General features: G+C 50.3%; 1 protein-coding gene across 3 annotated transcripts in view; it reads left to right on the top strand.

Moving 5' to 3' along the window:
• The first annotated feature begins 276 nt into the window (after positions 1–276).
• Positions 277–18,259, top strand: part of med25 (mediator complex subunit 25) — a 60,161-nt gene continuing 42,178 nt past the window's right edge. For all 3 annotated transcript variants that reach the window (XM_070861757.1, XM_070861759.1, XM_070861758.1), the window contains exons 1-4: positions 277–496; positions 12,026–12,205; positions 13,081–13,126; positions 15,317–15,441. In XM_070861757.1, the coding sequence (XP_070717858.1) occupies positions 12,072–12,205; positions 13,081–13,126; positions 15,317–15,441 (305 nt within the window). In that variant the 5' untranslated portion in view covers positions 277–496; positions 12,026–12,071. The remainder of the gene's footprint in view (positions 497–12,025; positions 12,206–13,080; positions 13,127–15,316; positions 15,442–18,259) is intronic.

The raw sequence follows: 18,259 nt of genomic DNA on the forward strand, positions 1-18,259 counted from the left end.
CGGCTAAGTGACGTTGAGTGAGGCGGGACGGCTGTGACACGTGACGCGGCCGCGTGTGACGTCGAGTGGGTGTGGGGGGGGGGAAGGACAGCTGTGACACGTGACGCGAGCCGGCTGAAGTCGCAGGAGGAGGAGGAGTTCACGCCTTCCCCCTCCGGCACGTGACACGGGTGCTTGAAGCGCAGTAGTAGCAGGAGGAGGAGGAGAGGGGAGCGCGAGGCTACATCACGTGACGGAGAGCGAGCGTTTTGTGAAGCCGGAGAGGAGGCGGGACCCCACCCCCCCCCCCCCCGGCACGTGACGCAGCTGGGCGGGTGAAGCACAGTCAGCGAGCGCTCGAGCCACTCTGCTTGAAGGGGCCTAGCAGCGCAGGCGGTGGGAGTGAAAGGGGGCGAGAAAGAGAGATCTATCCCCCCCCCCCCCAAAAAAAAAACCCAGAGAAAGGCGGCCCAAACTCCTTCACTGCCATGTGGGAAGGTGTCCCGGGCCCGGCGAGGTTGGTTGCTGAGTGAAACTGTGATGTTAATCATTGTGAGGGGCTGTTTCAGGGGAGACACCATTGCTGTAGAGCAGCTATTTATAGCAAAGGAGAGTGAGCATAACATCATTATTGCTAATGTTTGGGAGCAAACTAGTTGCACCTTTTGCGATGAATGTTTTTTGCTATTGCTTTTTTCTCTCTATGCTTTTTTTGGGTTCAACTTTCTAATTGTCAAAATGAATAATGTGCATGTTATCATGTTTACTAGTTGCTGATGATCCAGACTCTGTGTGTTGTCTTCAGCTCGACGTCGCAGACTGGAGGATAATTGGAGCAGGATTTTCGTTCCTCTTTTTAAAGATCACGCATTCGGTCCTTATTAACATGGCAACATAGAAAATAGGTGCAGGAGCAGGCCATTTGGACCTTCGAGCCTGCACCGCCATTCAATAAGATCACGGCTGATCATTCACCTCCGTACCCCTCCGTCGTGCTCTCTCCTCAGTCAGGCGCTCGTGGGTTCGGCCCCCCACTCCGGAGACTCGAGCGCGTAAATCTACACCAGCGCTTCCCCCCCCCCCCCCCCCCCACCGGCGCCAGTGCCGAGGGAGTGCCACACTGTCACTCGGGCGAGATGTTAAACCGAGGCACCCGCCTGCGCTCTCTCGGGTGGCCGTCGAAAGATCCCGGGTTACTGTTTTGAAGTTCTGGTCACCACATTGCAGGAAGGATGTTATGGCACTACAGAGACGGCAGAGGAGATTTACGAGGATGTTGCCAGGACTGGAACATTTTATCTAGGAGGAAAGGTTGGATAGGCTGGGGTTTTTCCTTGGAACAGAGGAGGCTGAGGGGAGATTTTAATTGAGGTGCATAAAATTATGAGGCACCTAGATAGAGAGGATAGGAAGGACCTATTTCCCTTAGCAGAGGGGTCGATAACCAGGGGGTAGAGATTTAAAGTTTCTGACTTTATGACGGGGACTACGCTTCAAAAGCACTTAATTAGCTGTAAAGTGCTTTTGAGACTAGTGGTTGTGAAAGGCACTATATAAATTCAAGTCTTTTTTTTTAAAGTAGTTGGTAGAAGGATTAGAGGGAAGATGAGGGAAAAAAATTCATCCAGAGGGGGGGTCTGGAACTCACTGCCTGAAAGGGTGGTAGAGGCAGAAACCCTCACCACATTTTAAAAAGTACTTGGATGTGCACTTGAAGTGCCGTAACCTACAGGGCTGCGAGCCGAGAGCTGGAAGGTGGGATTAGGCTGGATGGCTCTTTTTCGACAGGCACGGACGGACACGATGGGCCAAATGGCCTCCTGTGTCATGATTTTCTATGGGTGATTCTATGAAAAAGTGCTTCATTGGCTGTAAAGTGCTTGGGATGTCCCGATATCGAGAAAGATGCTTTGTAAATGCACGCTTATAATGGAAACTACTTGTCACACAGGAGGGGACCTAATGATAGCATGACCAGTTTGCAGAGACAGTCCTCTTTATAAATAGGACATAGAAATTTAGAATGGAAATAATCGGAAATATATGCAGATGTAAGATGTTTTAATATTAAATAATTGATACAAAATTATTAACTGTTTAATAATATGTCTTTGTATGATCAAGATTCAATAGGGAGGAAGGACCCATTTTTGATTGGAGATTTTAAGTGGGCCTCTGATTTTGAAATCTAATGCGTTTTGTAAAACATACTTGTTCTACCTTTATCTACCCTGCTCCCTGGAAGCTGCTGCCTATTGGGATGCAGGAACCCTTTGGTAATTTGCATAAGAGTCTAAAAGTAGGCAGGCGTCTTCCAAGCGTGATCTTATTTTGAACTGTGGGCTGTGTGCACTTTTCCTGCAGGAATGACAGGAGCAGGAGCCCTTGCTTCTCGATCCGACCAGCTTATTGCAGGAAAGAAAGAAAGACTTGCATTTATATAGCGCCATTTCACGGCCACCGGACATCTCCAAGGGCTGTACAGCCAATGAAGTACTTTTGGAGTGTATTCACTGTTGTAATGTGGGAAACACGGCAGCCAATTTGCGCACAGCAGGCTCCCACAAATAGCAATGTGATAATGACCAGATAATCTGTTTTTTTTTTGGTTATGTTGATTTGAGCGATAAATATTGCTCAGGACACCAGGGATAACTCCCACGCTCTTCTTCATAATAGTGCATGGGATCTTTTACGTCCACCTGAGAGGGCAGACGGGGCCTCGGTTTAACGTCTCATCCGAAAGACGCCACCTCCGACAGTGCAGCGGCACTGCACTCGAGTGTCCGCCTAGATTTCTTTTTGTGCCCAAGTCCCTGGAACTCTCAACCTTCTGACTCAGTGCTACCCACTGAGCCACGGCTGACACTACAGAGGTGCTTTATAAATGCAAGTCTTTGCAAGGAACTGAGGCCAATTTTAGCAGCCCAATTGTTAACTTGCCTCGGATCAGCTATCTTGGGAGAGGTTGTGTTTTAAGCCTGGGACTTTCCTGCCTGTGTGATGCGGACAGAACAGTTACCTTCTCATCCATTGCGGGTACAAACTGTCAGCAAGGAACGGAAGTTCATTACGTGATCTAACTTCCCTAAAATCGTCTGCTTTACAAATGTTGTTGTACCTCATCTGTAAAAACCCCCTCAACAAGGAATGCTGCATCTTTGAGACAGTCCCAAAAAGTTGCAAGTCAGATATATTAAGATCCTTCTGGACTCAACATAGAGCTCAACAATTTCAGATCCTATTTTGTTCCCTCCTCTTCTCACCCTCCACCCCCCCCCCCTCCAACCATCCACCTTTTTATAAAAAAAAAAATTTGCAACTAGCCCCCCCTTTTAAAATGTTTTTTCACTCTATTTCCTATCGCAGTTCGTAATTATTCTGCCATTCATACCCTATCTAGACTCATCTTTTGTTTCCTAACTTGTCAATACCATCTCAATTTGGCCCATCATCCCTTTTGTGTGTCTAATCTCTCCTGCCTTCCACCTATCACAGACCTTCCCTTTTATTCTTCCCTTCCCTTCCCCCACTGCCTTTGCACTTTAAGAATCTGTTACATCTCAAACTTTTGCCAGTTCTGACGAAGGGTCACCAACCTGAAACATTAGCTCTGTTTCTCTCTCCTCAGATGCTGCCTGACCCGCTGAGATTTCCAGCATTTTCTGTTTTTTATATTAATATCGGAAGTGTCCCATCAATGATTCTATCAATTCTACATCTGGTGTTAAGTTACTGAATAACGCACACCATAAAATCAAGGAATCGTAAGAACATAAGAACATAAGAATTAGGAACAGGAGTAGGCCATCTAGCCCCTCAAGCCTGCTCCGCCACTCAACAAGATCATGGCTGATCTAGCCGTGGACTCAGATCCACTTACCCGCCCGCTCCCCATAACCCTTAATTCCCTTATTGGTTAAAAAATCTATCTATCTGTGATTTGAATACATTCGATGAGCTAGCCTCAACTGCTTCCCTGGGCAGTGAATTCCACAGATTCACAACCCTTTGGGAGAAGAAATTCCTTCTTAATCTGTGTTTTAAATTGGCTCCCCCGTATTTTGAGGCTGTGCCCCCTAGTTCTCGTTTCCCCGACCAATGGAAACAACCTCTCTGCCTCTATCTTGTCTCTCCCTTTCATTATTTTAAATGTTTCTATAAGATCACCTCTTATCCTTCTGAACGCCAACGAGTAAAGACCCAGTCTACTCAATCTATCATCATAAGGTAACCCCGTCATCTCCGAATCAGCCTAGTGAATCGTCTCTGTACCCCCTCCAAAGCTAGTATATCCTTCCTTAAGTAAGGTGACCAAAACTGCACGCAGTACTCCAGGTGCGGCCTCACCAATACCCTGGACAGTTGCAGCAGGACCTCCCTGCTTTTGTACTCCATCCCTCTTGCAATGAAGGCCAACATTCCATTTACCTTCCTGATTACCTGCTGCACCTGCAAACAAACTTTTTGGGATTCATTTGCTCGACTCTGAAAATGCCAATTTTATTGAATCCGTACACGCTGGGCTGGGGGGTGGCGGCGGGGAGGGAGAAGAACAACAACCCTCGCCCCCTACTGTGGAGCTGGGGGAATTGGAGGACCTGGAACATTACTTTGACCAGGTCTCTCCCTGTTCCCCGGTTCCTGGGGCAGAGGGGGAACTCCTTCCGCTGTCGCTTCCCGACTCAGCACCAATTTTAAAAGAGCCCAGTGGGGACTCCTCTGCCGACGATCCTGGGGGTGGGATCGGGGCAGAGCCAGGGCCAGATGGAGCGGCCGGGCCGTTTGCCGTACCTCGTGCGGTCGACGGGCCGGCTGCTAGCGGCGACCTCCCGGAGGGGGACGGGAACTCGGTGGAGGACGCGGGTGAAGATCTCGAGTCCATCGCCAGTGAGGCGGTGGATCTGCTCGCGGCCGCCACTGAGACCCTCCTCATTCCCGTAGAGGAACTCCGGGACTTTTTGGTCCAGTGCCGGGATCGCCGCGACCAAGCCCGTCTGGCCCTGGAAAGATGGTCCGAGCCGGGGCTGCTCGTCGCGTCCGTCCGCGCCGCCGCTAAAACCATGGCCGCGGGCGGGCCCTTATTAAAGGCTCAGGGCCTTGAGCTGCGCCGGCTCAAAAAGTTCCTCGCTGGGCTGCTGAAGGAGTGGAGGTCAACAAACGACTCCACTCCTCCCCCACAATAGGTTAGGTAGAGGTTGCACTATGCTTTTGCCATGAAGATAACCATAGCCAGCCTCAACATCAACGGCGGCAGAGGGGCATGCCGTAGATTTGACAATTTTTCGCTCCTGCGGGAGGGGAAATATGCGGTGTGCTTCCTGCAAGAAACCCACACCGTTCCGGGAGACGAAGCCACGTGGCTCCTGGAATGGCAAGGAGAGGTCCGCATGAGCCACCTCACCGCCATTTCTAGTGGGGTGGCCATCTTGCTGGGCCCGCATTTTCAGCCGGAGATCTTGGGGGTCGAGGAGCCCGTGCCAGGCCGCTTGCTGCACGTAACGGTTCGCCTGGGGGACGTGCCGCTCCATCTCGTGAACGTGTACGCCCCTCAGCCCGGCCAGCAGCAAACGCGCTTCTTTGAAGAGGTGTCCGCTCTTCTTGGCTCCGTCGACGTCGGCGACTGCATTGTCCTCGGGGGGGATTTTAACTGCACCCTCGAGGCGAGAGACCGCTCCGGTGCCCCGCAGAGCATGACGGCGATGGAGAAGTTGAGGGACCTGGTCGGGTCCTTCGACTTGGTGGACGTCTGGCGAAATCTCCACCCCGACTCCAGCGCCTTTACTTGGGTGAGGCCTGGAGTAGGATGGTCCAGAGTCGACCGCCTTTACGTGTCTCGGGCGTACGTTTCCTGTGTCCCGGCGGCCTCCATGCGGCCGGTGCCGTGTTCGGACCACCACCTGGTGTGGGCGGAGCTCGCTTCGCGCGAGGACGGGGTCCGCGTACTGGCACTTTAACAACCGGCTGCTGGAGGACGAGCGGTTCCAGGACTCGTTCCGTCGATTCTGGTCCGACTGGAGAAGGAAGCAGGGGGGCTTCCCCTCCTTGAGGCTATGGTGGGACGTGGGCAAGGCTCACGTCCGCGTCTTCTGTCAAGAGTACGCGAGGGGGTCGACCAAGAGGCGGGCGGCCAGGAAAAGGAGGTGCTCGACCTGGAAGCCCGCCTCGGTCAAGTCGTCCAGGACCCGGCCCTGCGGACGGTGTACGAAGCGAAGAAGGCCGCGCTGAAGGACCTGCAGCTCGTCGGGTCCCGAGGCGCGTTCGTGAGGTCGCGGATCCGGTTCCTGCGGGATCTGGACCGCGGCTCCCCCTTCTACTCGCTGGAAAAAAGGCAGAGTGTCCGTAAGCAGCTCTTGACGCTGCTGGCCGACGACGGCTCTCTCGTCTTGGATCCGGAGGGCGTCAACAACAGGGCCCGTGAATATTACGGGGCTCTGTTCTCTCCGGATCCGTCCAGCGAGGAAGCGCGTAGAGTTTTGTGGGAGGACCTGCCGAAGGTCAGCCCGGAGGGCGCCGAAAATCTGGAAGCTCCGCTAAGCCTGGCGGAGCTGACCGGTGCCCTCGACCGGCTCTCGAGGGGAAAATCCCCGGGGCTGGACGGGCTGACCGTGGAGTTCCACAGGGCATTCTGGGACGTCCTGGGGGGCGACTACGCGCGGGTCCTGGGGGAAAGTCTGACGACCGGGGAGATGCCCCTCTCTTGGCGCAGGGCAGTCATCGTCCTGCTGCCTAAGAAGGGCGATCTCCGCCTCCTTAAGAACTGGCGCCCGGTCTCCCTCCTCAGCACGGACTACAAAATCTTTGCCAGGGCGATGTCTGCTCGCCTTGGTGCCGTGCTGGACCACATGATCCACCCCGACCAGTCCTACACGGTCCCGGGCCGGACAATCCACGATAACATCCATCTGGTCCGGGACCTCATCCATTGTTCCCAGGAGGCTGGTCTGTCGGTCGCCTTCCTATCCCTCGACCAAGAGAAGGCGTTCGACAGGGTGGATCACTACTATCTGCTCGGAACTCTGCGCGCTTTCGGATTCGGGACGCATTTCGTCGCCCGGATCCGACTTTTGTACGCCGCCGCGGAGTGTCTGATTAAGGTTAACGGGTCCTTGACGGCGCCCCTTCGCTTTAGGAGAGGGGTGCGCCAGGGATGCCCCATGTCCGGCCAGTTATACGCCGTTTGCGTGGAGCCTTTCCTGCGCCTCTTGCGGAAGAGGTTGACGGGACTGGCTCTGCAAGGGCCGGGCGTGGGGGTCGTCCTCTCGGCTTACGCCGATGACGTACTCCTCGCGGTAGAGGATCCCGCTGACCTGCGGAGGATGCGTGAGTGCCAGGAGATTTACTCGGCCGCGTCCTCCGCCAGGATCAACTGGGAGAAATGTTCCGGACTCCTGGTGGGTCAGTGGCGGGTGGACTCCCTGCCGGAGGAGCTCAGGCCTTTTGCCTGGAGCACGACCCATCTCCTCTATCTGGGAGTCTACCTTGGCCCCGACGAGGGAGCCTGGCCAGCGAACTGGCAGGAGCTGGAGGCCAAGGTCGCCGCTCGCCTAGGGCGCTGGACAGGACTGCTCCGAGTGCTGTCCTACAGGGGTCGACCGCTAGTCATAAACCAGCTGGTGGCCGCAATGTTGTGGTACCGGCTGGTCACTTTGACCCCTCCCCCTGCGTTTGTCGCCAAGATACAGAAGAAGCTGGTGGACTTCTTCTGGAACAACAGGAAGCACTGGGTCTCTGCTGCGGTCTTGAGTCTCCCGCTTGAGGAGGGCGGTCAGTCGTTGGTGTGCGTCAGCGCCCAGCTCGCGACTTTCCGTCTTCAGACCCTGCAGAGATACCTTTACGTCGAGCCCCCTCCTAGGTGGTGCGCTCTGGCGATGTATTTCTTCCGCCAGCAGCGCGACCTCAACTACGACACGCAGCTCCTGTTTGTGAACTTGGGGGGTGTCAGGACCGCCCTCCGGGAGCTGCCTGTCTTTTACAGGGACCTCATCAGGGTCTGGAACAAAGTCTCCACCAAGCGCGGCTGTCCTGCAGGAGCCGCTGCTCGGGAATCCGTACCTCCACGACCGAGGTTTTATGTGGCGGTCGGAAGAGAGGGCTGTGGCTGGTGAGGTGACCAGGGTCAGGGACCTGCTCGATGGCGGAGGAGCGGGCTGGATGGCGCCAGACACGCTGGCGCGGTGCCTAAATTCTGCCAACGTCCGCCACGCGGCCGATGCCATCGAGTCGCTAAAAACAGCTCTGGGCCCTGACTCCGTTAGGTGCATCGAGGAGGCTCAAGCACGTGGGGAGATCCTGTCCGAACTGACCCCCGTCCGGACGGAATTCCTCATCGGCGCCAAACCCCGGAACCTCCCTCGGGGCCCGGCGCCTCACAATTTGAGCCGCCTCGGGGAAATCCCCTCCATGCCTTTCAGTTCCGCGCGGAGGGGTTTCTTGTACGGGCTGCTCCTGCACACTCTCAACTTTGCCATCCTCGCCTGCCGTCCGAACACGCCATGGCGTACCATCTTGCCGTCCGGAGGAGGCGGGGGTCCCCGATGGAGGGCACTCTACGCAGGGGTCCTCCCACTATTCATCGGGGACTTGGCCTGGAGGGTGGTGCACGGAGCAGTGCCGTGCAACAAATTTTTAAGCCGGTTCATTGACTCCCAGGCCGCCTGCAATTTCTGCGGTCTGGAGGAGTCCGTGTTCCATGTTTTTATTGAGTGCACGAGGTTGCAGCCCCTGTTCCATTATTTGAAGGGGCTGCTCCTGAAATTCTGGCTGCACTTCAGTCCCACTCTCCTGATCTTTGGGCACCCTGTGCGGAGGGGAGCGGGTAGGTCCGAGGGCCTCCTCGTAGGACTGCTACTGGGCACGGCCAAGGGTGCCATCAGCCGGTCCAGGCAGCGGGCGGTCGAGGGGGTCGTTCAACCTGACTGCCTGCCTCTCTTCCGCTCTTACATCCGGTCCAGGGTGTCCTTGGAGATGGAGCACGCGGTGTCCACCGGTACGCTCGCGGCCTTCCGCGAGAGGTGGGCACCGGAGGGACTGGAGTGCATCATCACGCCCGGCAACCAAATTTTAATTTGATTTACGTTTTAAAGTTTAATTTGTTTTAATTGCCGGTGCTTTTAGTGTCCCCTTCCCTTTTATAGGGGGCACTGGAAAAATGTGATTTTAGCGCCCAAAAAAAAAAACCAAAAAAAAAAATGAAAAACACAAAAAAAAAAACAAAAAAAGGAAAAAAGGGCCTTGTAAATGTCTGGTGTGTCACCCAGGTCAGGTGGCACGGTTTAATGTTTTATGTTTTTGCAGGTAGACTCTAAAAGAGTTTCATGCACAAAGACCCCCAGGTCCCTCTGCACCGCAGCATGTTGTAATTTCTCCCCATTCAAATAATATCCCCTTTTACTGTTTTTTTTTCCAAGGTGGATGACCTCACATTTTCCGACATTGTATTCCATCTGCCAAACCTTAGCCCGTTCGTTTAACCTATCTAAATCTCTTTGCAGCCTCTACACAACCCACTTTCCCACTAATCTTTGTGTCATCTGCAAATTTTGTTACACTGCACTCTGTTCTCTCTTCCAGGTCATCTATGTATATTGTAAACAGTTGTGGTCCAGCACCGATCCCTGTGGCACACCACTAACCACCGATTTCCAACCCGAAAAGGACCCATTTATCCCGACTCTCTGCTTTCTGTTAGCCAGCCAATTCTCTATCCATGCTAATACATTTCCTCTGACTCCGCGTACCTTTATCTTCTGCAGTAACTTTTTGTGTGGCACCTTATCGAATATCTTTTGGAAATCTAAATACACCACATCCATCGGTACACCTCTATCCACCATGCTCGTTATATCCTCAAAGAATTCCAGTAAATTAGTTACACATGATTTCCCCTTCATGAATCCATGTTGCATCTACTTGACTGCACTATTCCTATCTAGATGTCCTGCTATTTCTTCCTTAATGCTAGCTTCAAGCATTTTCCCCACTACAGATGTTAAATTAACCAGCCTACAGTTACCTGCCTTTTGTCTGCCCCCTTTTTTTAAACAGAGGCGTTAGATTAGCTGCTTTCCAATCCTCCCCAGAGTCCAGAGAAATTTGGTAGATTATAACGAATGCATCTGCTATAACTTCCGCCATCTCTTTTAATACCCTGGGATGCATTTCATCAGGACCAGGGGACTTGTCTACCTTGAGATCCATTAGCCTGTCCAGCACTACCCCCCCTAGTGATGATCCACCGCCGAAGGAGGCCTATCGGTCCGCGTGCATGTGCAGGCTCTTGGAAAGAGTGATCCAATTAGTCCCACTCCCCTGCTGCTTCCTCATGGCCCTGCATATTTTTCCTTTTCAAGTATATATCCAATTCCCTTTTGAAAGCTATTGCTGAATCAGTTCCACCACCCTTTCGAGCAGTGTATTCTAGATCATAGCAACTCGTTGCATTTATAAAAAAAAAAATTCTTCTCCCCTCTTGTTATTTTGCCAATTGCCTTAAATCTGTGACCTGGTTATCGACCCTCCTGTCTGTGGAAACTGTTACTCAATTACTCTATCAAAACCCCATATAATTTTGAACACTTCAATTAAATCTCCCCTTAACCTTCTCTACCCTAAGGAGAAAAATCCCAGCTTCTCTTGTCCTCTCGAGATAACTGAAGACCCTCATCCCTGGTACCATTCGAGTAAATGTCCTCTACGCCTTCTCCAAGGCCTTGACATCCTAGGCCCACTTGGGAGAGCAGATGGGAGGTCTCGGTTTAATGTCTCATCCGAAAGACGGCACCTCCGACAGTGCAGCGCTGACCTAGAGTGTCGGCCTCTATTTTTGTGGGAATAATTGTGATGTAACAATGGAAAGAAACCCGAGGTTGACGATTGATTGTTGTGGGGACACTAACTGACCTAAAATCTCAGGATAGCTGGTCTCTTTGGGACTGTAGGCAATGATTTCATTGAGAATTTATATAATGAGTGACACCCCCCTTCCCCAATTGCAGGGTTCTTAAAGTAAGGACCTCATAACCAATGTTCGCCACGCGGCTAATGCAAAAGGTCCTGCGCAGGCCGCTCACCGACTTTTACATTGCAAGTACTGCGTGTGTGCAGAAATTTAAAGGGACCGTGCATTAAAAGTACAGAATGACTCCTGCCAACGACCGGAAGCAGCGCAGTAGCATTCTGTGCATTAATCTGGAGCGGAAGCTTTTTATTTTCCCACCGAGCATTTTTGAAGCAGCTCGCTCCCTCCCGGCATTTAAATTTTATTTTTTAAACGAACCCGGCCCCGTGATGAACCAGCAGCGTGCACCCGCTTCTGGTTCGTTGGCAGCAGTCGCATCCTTCAAAGAAACCGGCCACGCAGAACAAAGCGCAGCTTACGGGGAACATTGTTCATAGCACCTATAAAAAGAAAGACTTGCATTTATATAGCACCTTTCACGACCACCAGATAGCCAAAGTACATTTGAAGTGTCGTCACTGTTGTAATGTGGGAAACGCGGCAGCCAATTTGTATACAGCAAGCTCCCACAAACAGCAATGTGATAATGACCAGATAACCTGTTTTATTTTGTTATGTTGATTGAGGGATAAATATTAGCCAGGACACCAGCGATAACTCCCCTGCTGTTCTTCGAAATAGTGCTGTGGGATCTTTTATACCCACTTGAGAGAGCAGACGGGGCCTCGGTTTAACGTCTCATCCGAAAGACGGCACCTCCGACAGTGCAGCACTCCCTCAGCACTGCATTGGAGCGTTGGCTAGATTTTTTTTTTTGTGGACTTGAACCCACAACCTTCTGACTCACAGGCAAGACTGCTACCCACTGAGCCTCAGGTGACACTATCCCCATTAAATTGAATTGGAAGTTGATTTCCCCATCCTATTCACCAGTTTCCACAGCCAACTCACCCACCGTCTTGTCCAGGCAAATTTCTAAAGGATTTAATTTTGTAAAAGCTGCTGTATCACTGTGCTTTAGCTTAGCCAGTAGTGGAGTTGGCTCTGTTCACAAATAGCCCTGTATTTTTTTTTCTCCTGCTACAGCTGCCTCGGTGTGAAAGCGAAGGTTTCGCAGTGACTCACGGACACCATGGTTGTGCCCCCCATTGATGCACCCACTCCTCCCAACATGGTGGCAGATGTGGTTTTCGTTATCGAGGGCACAGCGAACCTTGGGCCGTACTTCGAGTCTCTTCGGAAACATTATATTCTTCCAGCAATTGAGTAAGTGGAGCCTGTACTGTGTGCGTCAAACCAGGTCAACTAAAGACTCTTGTGTGCGTACTGTGGCCTAGTGGTTATGCCATTGTGCCAGCATTGCGACAGAGGTCATGAGTTCAAACTCAACTGGTTCTTTAATATCCTTCGGGGAAGGGAGCCTGCTTGTGACTCCTGTTCCACTGTATGTGGTTGACTCTCCATACCCTCAAGGCAACAACAATAGCAACATGCATTCATCTTGTTTGTTATAGAATAAACCCGCGACCTCTACCACCTAGAAAGACAAGGGTAGCAGGCACATGGTAACACCACCACCTCCACGTCACACACCATCCTGACTTGGACACGCATTGTTGTTGTTTCATCGTCGCTGGGTCAAAATTCTGGAACTCCCTCCCTAACAGCACTGTGGGAGCACCTTCACCACACGGACTGCAGCGGTTCAAGAAGACGGCTCACCATCACCTTCTCGAGGGGCATCTAGGGGTGGGTAATAAATGCCCGCCTTGCCAACGACGCCCACGTCCCATGAATTCACATAGTAGTTAGTGAAGCTTTGGAGCTGACGTACTAAGTGCGCAGGAAGTTAGAGCAGTGACCTTTCACTCCATGAGTTAGCGCTTGAAAGCAAGCCCGGACTAAAGGAATCGATGAGTTATTCTGTGATCTCCAGAGATAGAACGGAGAAAAGAATCATACAGCACAGGAGGCCATTTGTCCCATCATGCCTGTGCCGGCTCTTTGCAAAAGCTGTCCAATTAGTCCTACTCCTCCTGCTCTTTCCCCTTAGCCCTGTAATTTTCTCCCCCTTCAGGTGTAGAATGTGGAGAATACAGATCAATGCCTGATCTACAAAGAGTTTTGTCTTTCTTTTGCAGGTATTTTAATGGTGGTCCTCCGGCAGAAACGGACTTTGGTGGTGATGTATGTCAGCTTGTTGAATGTTTCTTTGTTATGCTTGAGTGAACTCTTGAGCTACTCCCTAATTCTGGCATGCAATAATTTTTTTTTTAGGCCAAATGATTGGGCTAGAGGCAATGTCTCGCAACAAATCCTACTCATTTCTGCAACCATCCTGTGCAGCACAATTTGCTGCCTGGATACCACAAGTTTCAGACATGTTCCCGGAGGCAGTGTTCCTTTCAGAGAGGATTTAAGTGCTAACCAATCGTGTGCCGTAACAATTCCACTGGAGGGTGATGTGCTTGGACAGAAATAGTCATACTGCAATTTAGAGAAGTGGCACATTCGTAGGAGGAAAATTCTCGGGGTGGCGTGTGCGTTTTTTTCCTGAGAGCGTATTTAACTACTTTTGTTTTCTTGTTTCTGTCTCAAGACCACTTGCACCCGAACCATCTCTGACTTGAGCCAAATATTGCGACTGCTGGAACTCTGACTCAATTGCGATTTAAAATAAAAAAAACTGCAAATGCTGGAAATCTGAAATAAAAAGATGAAAAGATGCTGCTGGGCACAGCAGGTCCAGAAGTACCCGAAAGGAAAAAAATAAATTAGTTTCCCTCCGTCCCGCCCATTTTCTGTCATCCCCTCCTGAAAGTGCTGATTCATGTCGGGTTATGATTCCACATGAGCTACTGGATGCTCCAACTCCCGCACATAAGAATTAGGAGCAGGAGTTGGTCATTCGGCCCCTCGAGCCTGCTCTGCCTTTCAATGAGATCACAGCTGATCTTCTACCTCAACTCCACTTTCCTGCACTGTCCCCATAATCCCTTTGATTCCATTAATATCCAGAAATCTATCGATCCCTGTCTTAAATATACTCAACGACTGAGCCTCCACAGCCCACTGGGGTAGAGAATTCCAAAGATTCACCACCCCGAGTAAAGAAATATCTGCTCATCTCAGTCCTAAATAGTTGACCTCTTATTCTGAGACTGTGACCCCTGGTTCTGGACTCCCCAGCCAGGGTGAAACATCCTCCCTGCATCCACCCTGTCGAGCCCTGTAAGAATTTTGTATGTTTCATAGAAAACATAGAAAATAGGTGCAGGATAGGCCATTCGGCCCTTCGAACTTGCACCACCATTTAATATGATCATGGCTGATCATGCAACTTCAGTACCGCATTCCTGCTTTCTCTCCCTACCCCTTGATCCCTTTAGTCGTAAGGGCCACATCTAACTCCCTTTCAATGAGATCACATCTCATTCTTCTAAACTGAGAATCTAGGCCGAGTCTACTCAATCTCTCCTCATAGGACAATCCCCCGCCCATCCCAGGAATCAGTTGGGTGAACTTTCATTGCACTCCCTCAATGACAAGTATATCCTTCCCTAGGTAAGGATATTCTTTACACAAGAACCAGAGCAATGGGGGAGTCGAGGACAAGGGGACATCATAAAATTATAGCTGGGCTGATCAGGGGTGAAAACAGAGTCCAATTTTTTCCACAGAAAAGGTAGATCTGGAACTCTGTTCTCCTCTCTTCTCTCTTTCCCCCCCTTCCTTCCCCCCCCCCCCCCCAAAAAAAAAAGAAGGTGGGGGGGGGGGGGGGAGGTGCGGGGCGGGCAATTGGACCTTTCAAGATTCTGGTCAATAGATTTTTTATTAGTTAAGGATGTTGCGGGATATGGAGCAAAGGAGGGTGAATGGAGTGGTGGTGCAGATTGGCCATGATCTAACAGAATGTGAAACATTTTTTACTTTACCTTTCTGATTTTTTTTCTCTCTATTCAATCTTTCTTTCCCCCTCTCTTTCTCTTTCTGTATCTGATTTGGCATTTTCACTTACTTTTCAGTCCTTGCGCTGTTAATTTCTCCATCCTTCGATAAGGAGATGCCCTGTTGCTTGCCCTACTCACTCGGGTCCCAGATGCCCTGTTTTCCCCCCCCCCCCACTCGCTGCGCCGTTATTGGCTCGCACTTTCAGCAACAATTTTCACAACCGAAGCTTGCAAGGGCAAGTCTAAGTGACGGCAGATGCAGTTAAGTGCCCCGTTACAGCAAAATTTGGCCCAATATCGTGTCCAACTCTTGGGCATCACAGTGGCCGACAACACTTAAGCATTGTCACTCCTTATCTGGTTCACAGTGTAAATGATGTGCATTCCTGTTGATTTTCCCTACTAATGTAATTCATTCTTTCCTCAGTATGGGGGCACACAATACAGTTTAGTTGTGTTCAACACCGTGGACTGTGCTCCGGAATCGTATGTGCAGTGTCACGCTCCCACCAGCAGTGCCTATGAGTTCGTCACCTGGCTTGACAGTATTCAGTAAGTCAAGAGCATATATGTTTATATAGTCCCTTTATCAGCTGTTGCTGAAAGCACTTCCACTTTAAGATGGATATCGAGGCCCTGGAGCGGGTACAGAAGATATTTACTAGGATGATATGAAATTTACCATTGCCGAATCTCCCACCATTAACATCCTGGGGGTCATCGTTGACCAGAAATGTAACTGGACCAGCCACATGCGTACTGTGGCAATAAAAGCAGGTCAGAGACTGGGTATTCTGTGGCGAGTGTCTCGCCTCCTGACTCCCCAAAGCCTTTCCACCATCTATAAGGCACAAGTTAGGAGTGTGATGGAACACTCTCCACTTGCCTGGATGAGAGCAGCTCCAATAACATTCAAGAAGCTTGACACCATCCGGGACAAAGCAGCCCGTTTGATCGACACCCCGTCCACCACCTTTAACATTCACTCCCTCCATCGCCGATGCCGAGCCTTCTTCAGCAGCACTTCCCAAACCCGCGACCTCTAGAAGGACAAGGGCAGCAGGCGCGTGTGAACACCGCCACCTCCACATTTTCCTCCAAGTCACACACCATCCTGACTAGGAAATATATCGGCCGTTCCTTTGTCGTCGCTGGGTCAAAATCCTGGAACTGCCTCCCTAACAGCACCGTGGGAGCACCTTCACCACACGGACTGCAGCGGTTCAAGAAGGCGGCTCATCACCACCTTCTTGGGGGCAATTAGGGATGGGCAATAAATGCCGGCCTTGCCAGTGACGCCCCATCCCATGAATGAATAATTAAAAAAAAAAAATACCCTCAGTTACTTGGAGAGGACTAGGGAAACTGGGATTGTTTTCATTCCGAGTTGAGAAGGTTATGGGGGAGATTTAATAGAGGTGTCAACATTATGACTGGTTTTGATAGAGTAAACAAGGAGAAACTGTTTCCAGTGGAAGGAGGGTCAGTAACCAGAGGACACCAATTTAAGGCAGTTGGCAAAAGAACAAGAGGGAGATGAGAATTTTTTTATGCGTGGTCTGGAATGGGCTGCCTGAAAAGGTGGTGGAAGCAGATTCAGTAATCGCTTTGGAAAGGGAATTGGATAAATACTTGAAAAGGAATAATTTGTAGGGCTGTGGGGAAAGAGCAGAGAAGTGGGACTAATTTGATAGCTTTTTCAAAGAGGCACGATGGACAGAATGGCCTATCCTGTAAGATTCAACATACAATGAGTCACTTTGAACTGCAGGTGAATGCAACAGCAATTGTTGCGCGCACACACACAGTCTCACATGCAGTAATGAGATGATAAGTGTAATGTATTTGCTTCATGGGTTCTTGCTTAAGAATTCATAGCAACACATTGCTATTAAGAACTAGTTGGTTTAACAACAAAGGTTTAACAATCACACTACACTTTACCAGTTCATCCACTAGGCTTACAACTGCATGCCTCATCGTGGATGACATAGACCCAACTGGCTGGGGTTTTATTGATTCTTGTGAACGTCACGTGACTGGCTAATCCACTCACAATGCGACCGCTCTACAAACCTGTGAGCACACTCCCATTTGCCTACGTAATCGATTTCCAGTGGCGTTGCTTGAGGGAGGAATACTGGCCAGGACACTGGGAGAGCTCTACTGGTCTTCGTGCCATCGGCCCTTCTTAACATCTACCTGAATGGGAGGATAGAGTCTTTGTTTCACACCACATCCGAAGGACGGAACCCTTCACCAGTCCCTCAGTAGCGCACTGGAGTGTTGTCCTAGATTTATGTGCTCGGGTCCTGAAATGGGGCTCGAAGCCAAAGCCCTCAAACTCGAAGGCGAGAGTGCTACCAACTGAATCAAGCTGACACCAGTACAGATGGGATTGTATTCCTTCTGGAGTGCCTGTATCTCTCATTTTTTTATCTCCTAATACTCCTGTGAAACACCTTGGGATGTTTCACTTCATTAAAGGCGCTATACAAATGTAAGTTGTTGTCCTCTTTCCCCTTGCAGGAGAGTGAACTAAGTTTTTGTTAAAACATAATTGACCTGAATCAGCCTGATTTCAGAAGTTTAAAAAAGATGAAGACGTGCATTTATGCAGAACCTTTCATGACCTCGCGACATTTTGCAGCGCTTTGCAGCCAATGAAATACTTTTGAAGTGTAATTACTGTTGTAATGCAGGAAATGCGGCAGCCATTTTACACACAGCAAGCTCTCACAAATAGCAATGTGATAATGACCAGATACTCTGTTTTTAGTGATGTTGACTAGGGGGATAAATATTGGCCCCAAAATCGTGCCATCAGGGTCCACCTGAGAGAGCAGATGGGGGGCCTCGGTTTAACGTCTCATCCCCAAGACGGCACCTCTGACAGTGCGGTGCTCCCTCAGCACTGCACTGGGAGTGTCGGCCTAGATTTATGTGTTCAAGTTCAAGTCCCTGGAGTGGGACTCGAACCCATGACCTTTTGCGTGTGTGCGAGTGTGCTCCCCACTGAGCCATGGCTGACCGCTTTCATTGTCACAATCTTAGTTTGTCTTGCAATTGCCAGCCAGTTTTTGGTTGGGTAGTAATTGAGAATGTTAATTGCCGTGTGAATCTGATTTCATTTCACAATAATAGTTGTTTCCCATCCTGTGATGAAAAGAACTATTCAGCTTTTAAAAAGATGCTGAGTGTTGAAAGACATAGGACCATATTGTAAGTTGATAACGCACCTGGTGAGGCCATTTCATAACAAAGGAGAAAAGGCTGAAAGCAACCGGATACTAGGAACAACAGTATAAGCAGGTCTGTTGCTGATTAAATCTGGAAAACTATCAAATAACCTATTTAAGGCTGAGTCTAG

This window comes from Pristiophorus japonicus, chromosome 19 (genome assembly GCF_044704955.1).
Source record: "Pristiophorus japonicus isolate sPriJap1 chromosome 19, sPriJap1.hap1, whole genome shotgun sequence".
In the NCBI taxonomy this organism is placed as follows: domain Eukaryota; kingdom Metazoa; phylum Chordata; class Chondrichthyes; family Pristiophoridae; genus Pristiophorus; species Pristiophorus japonicus.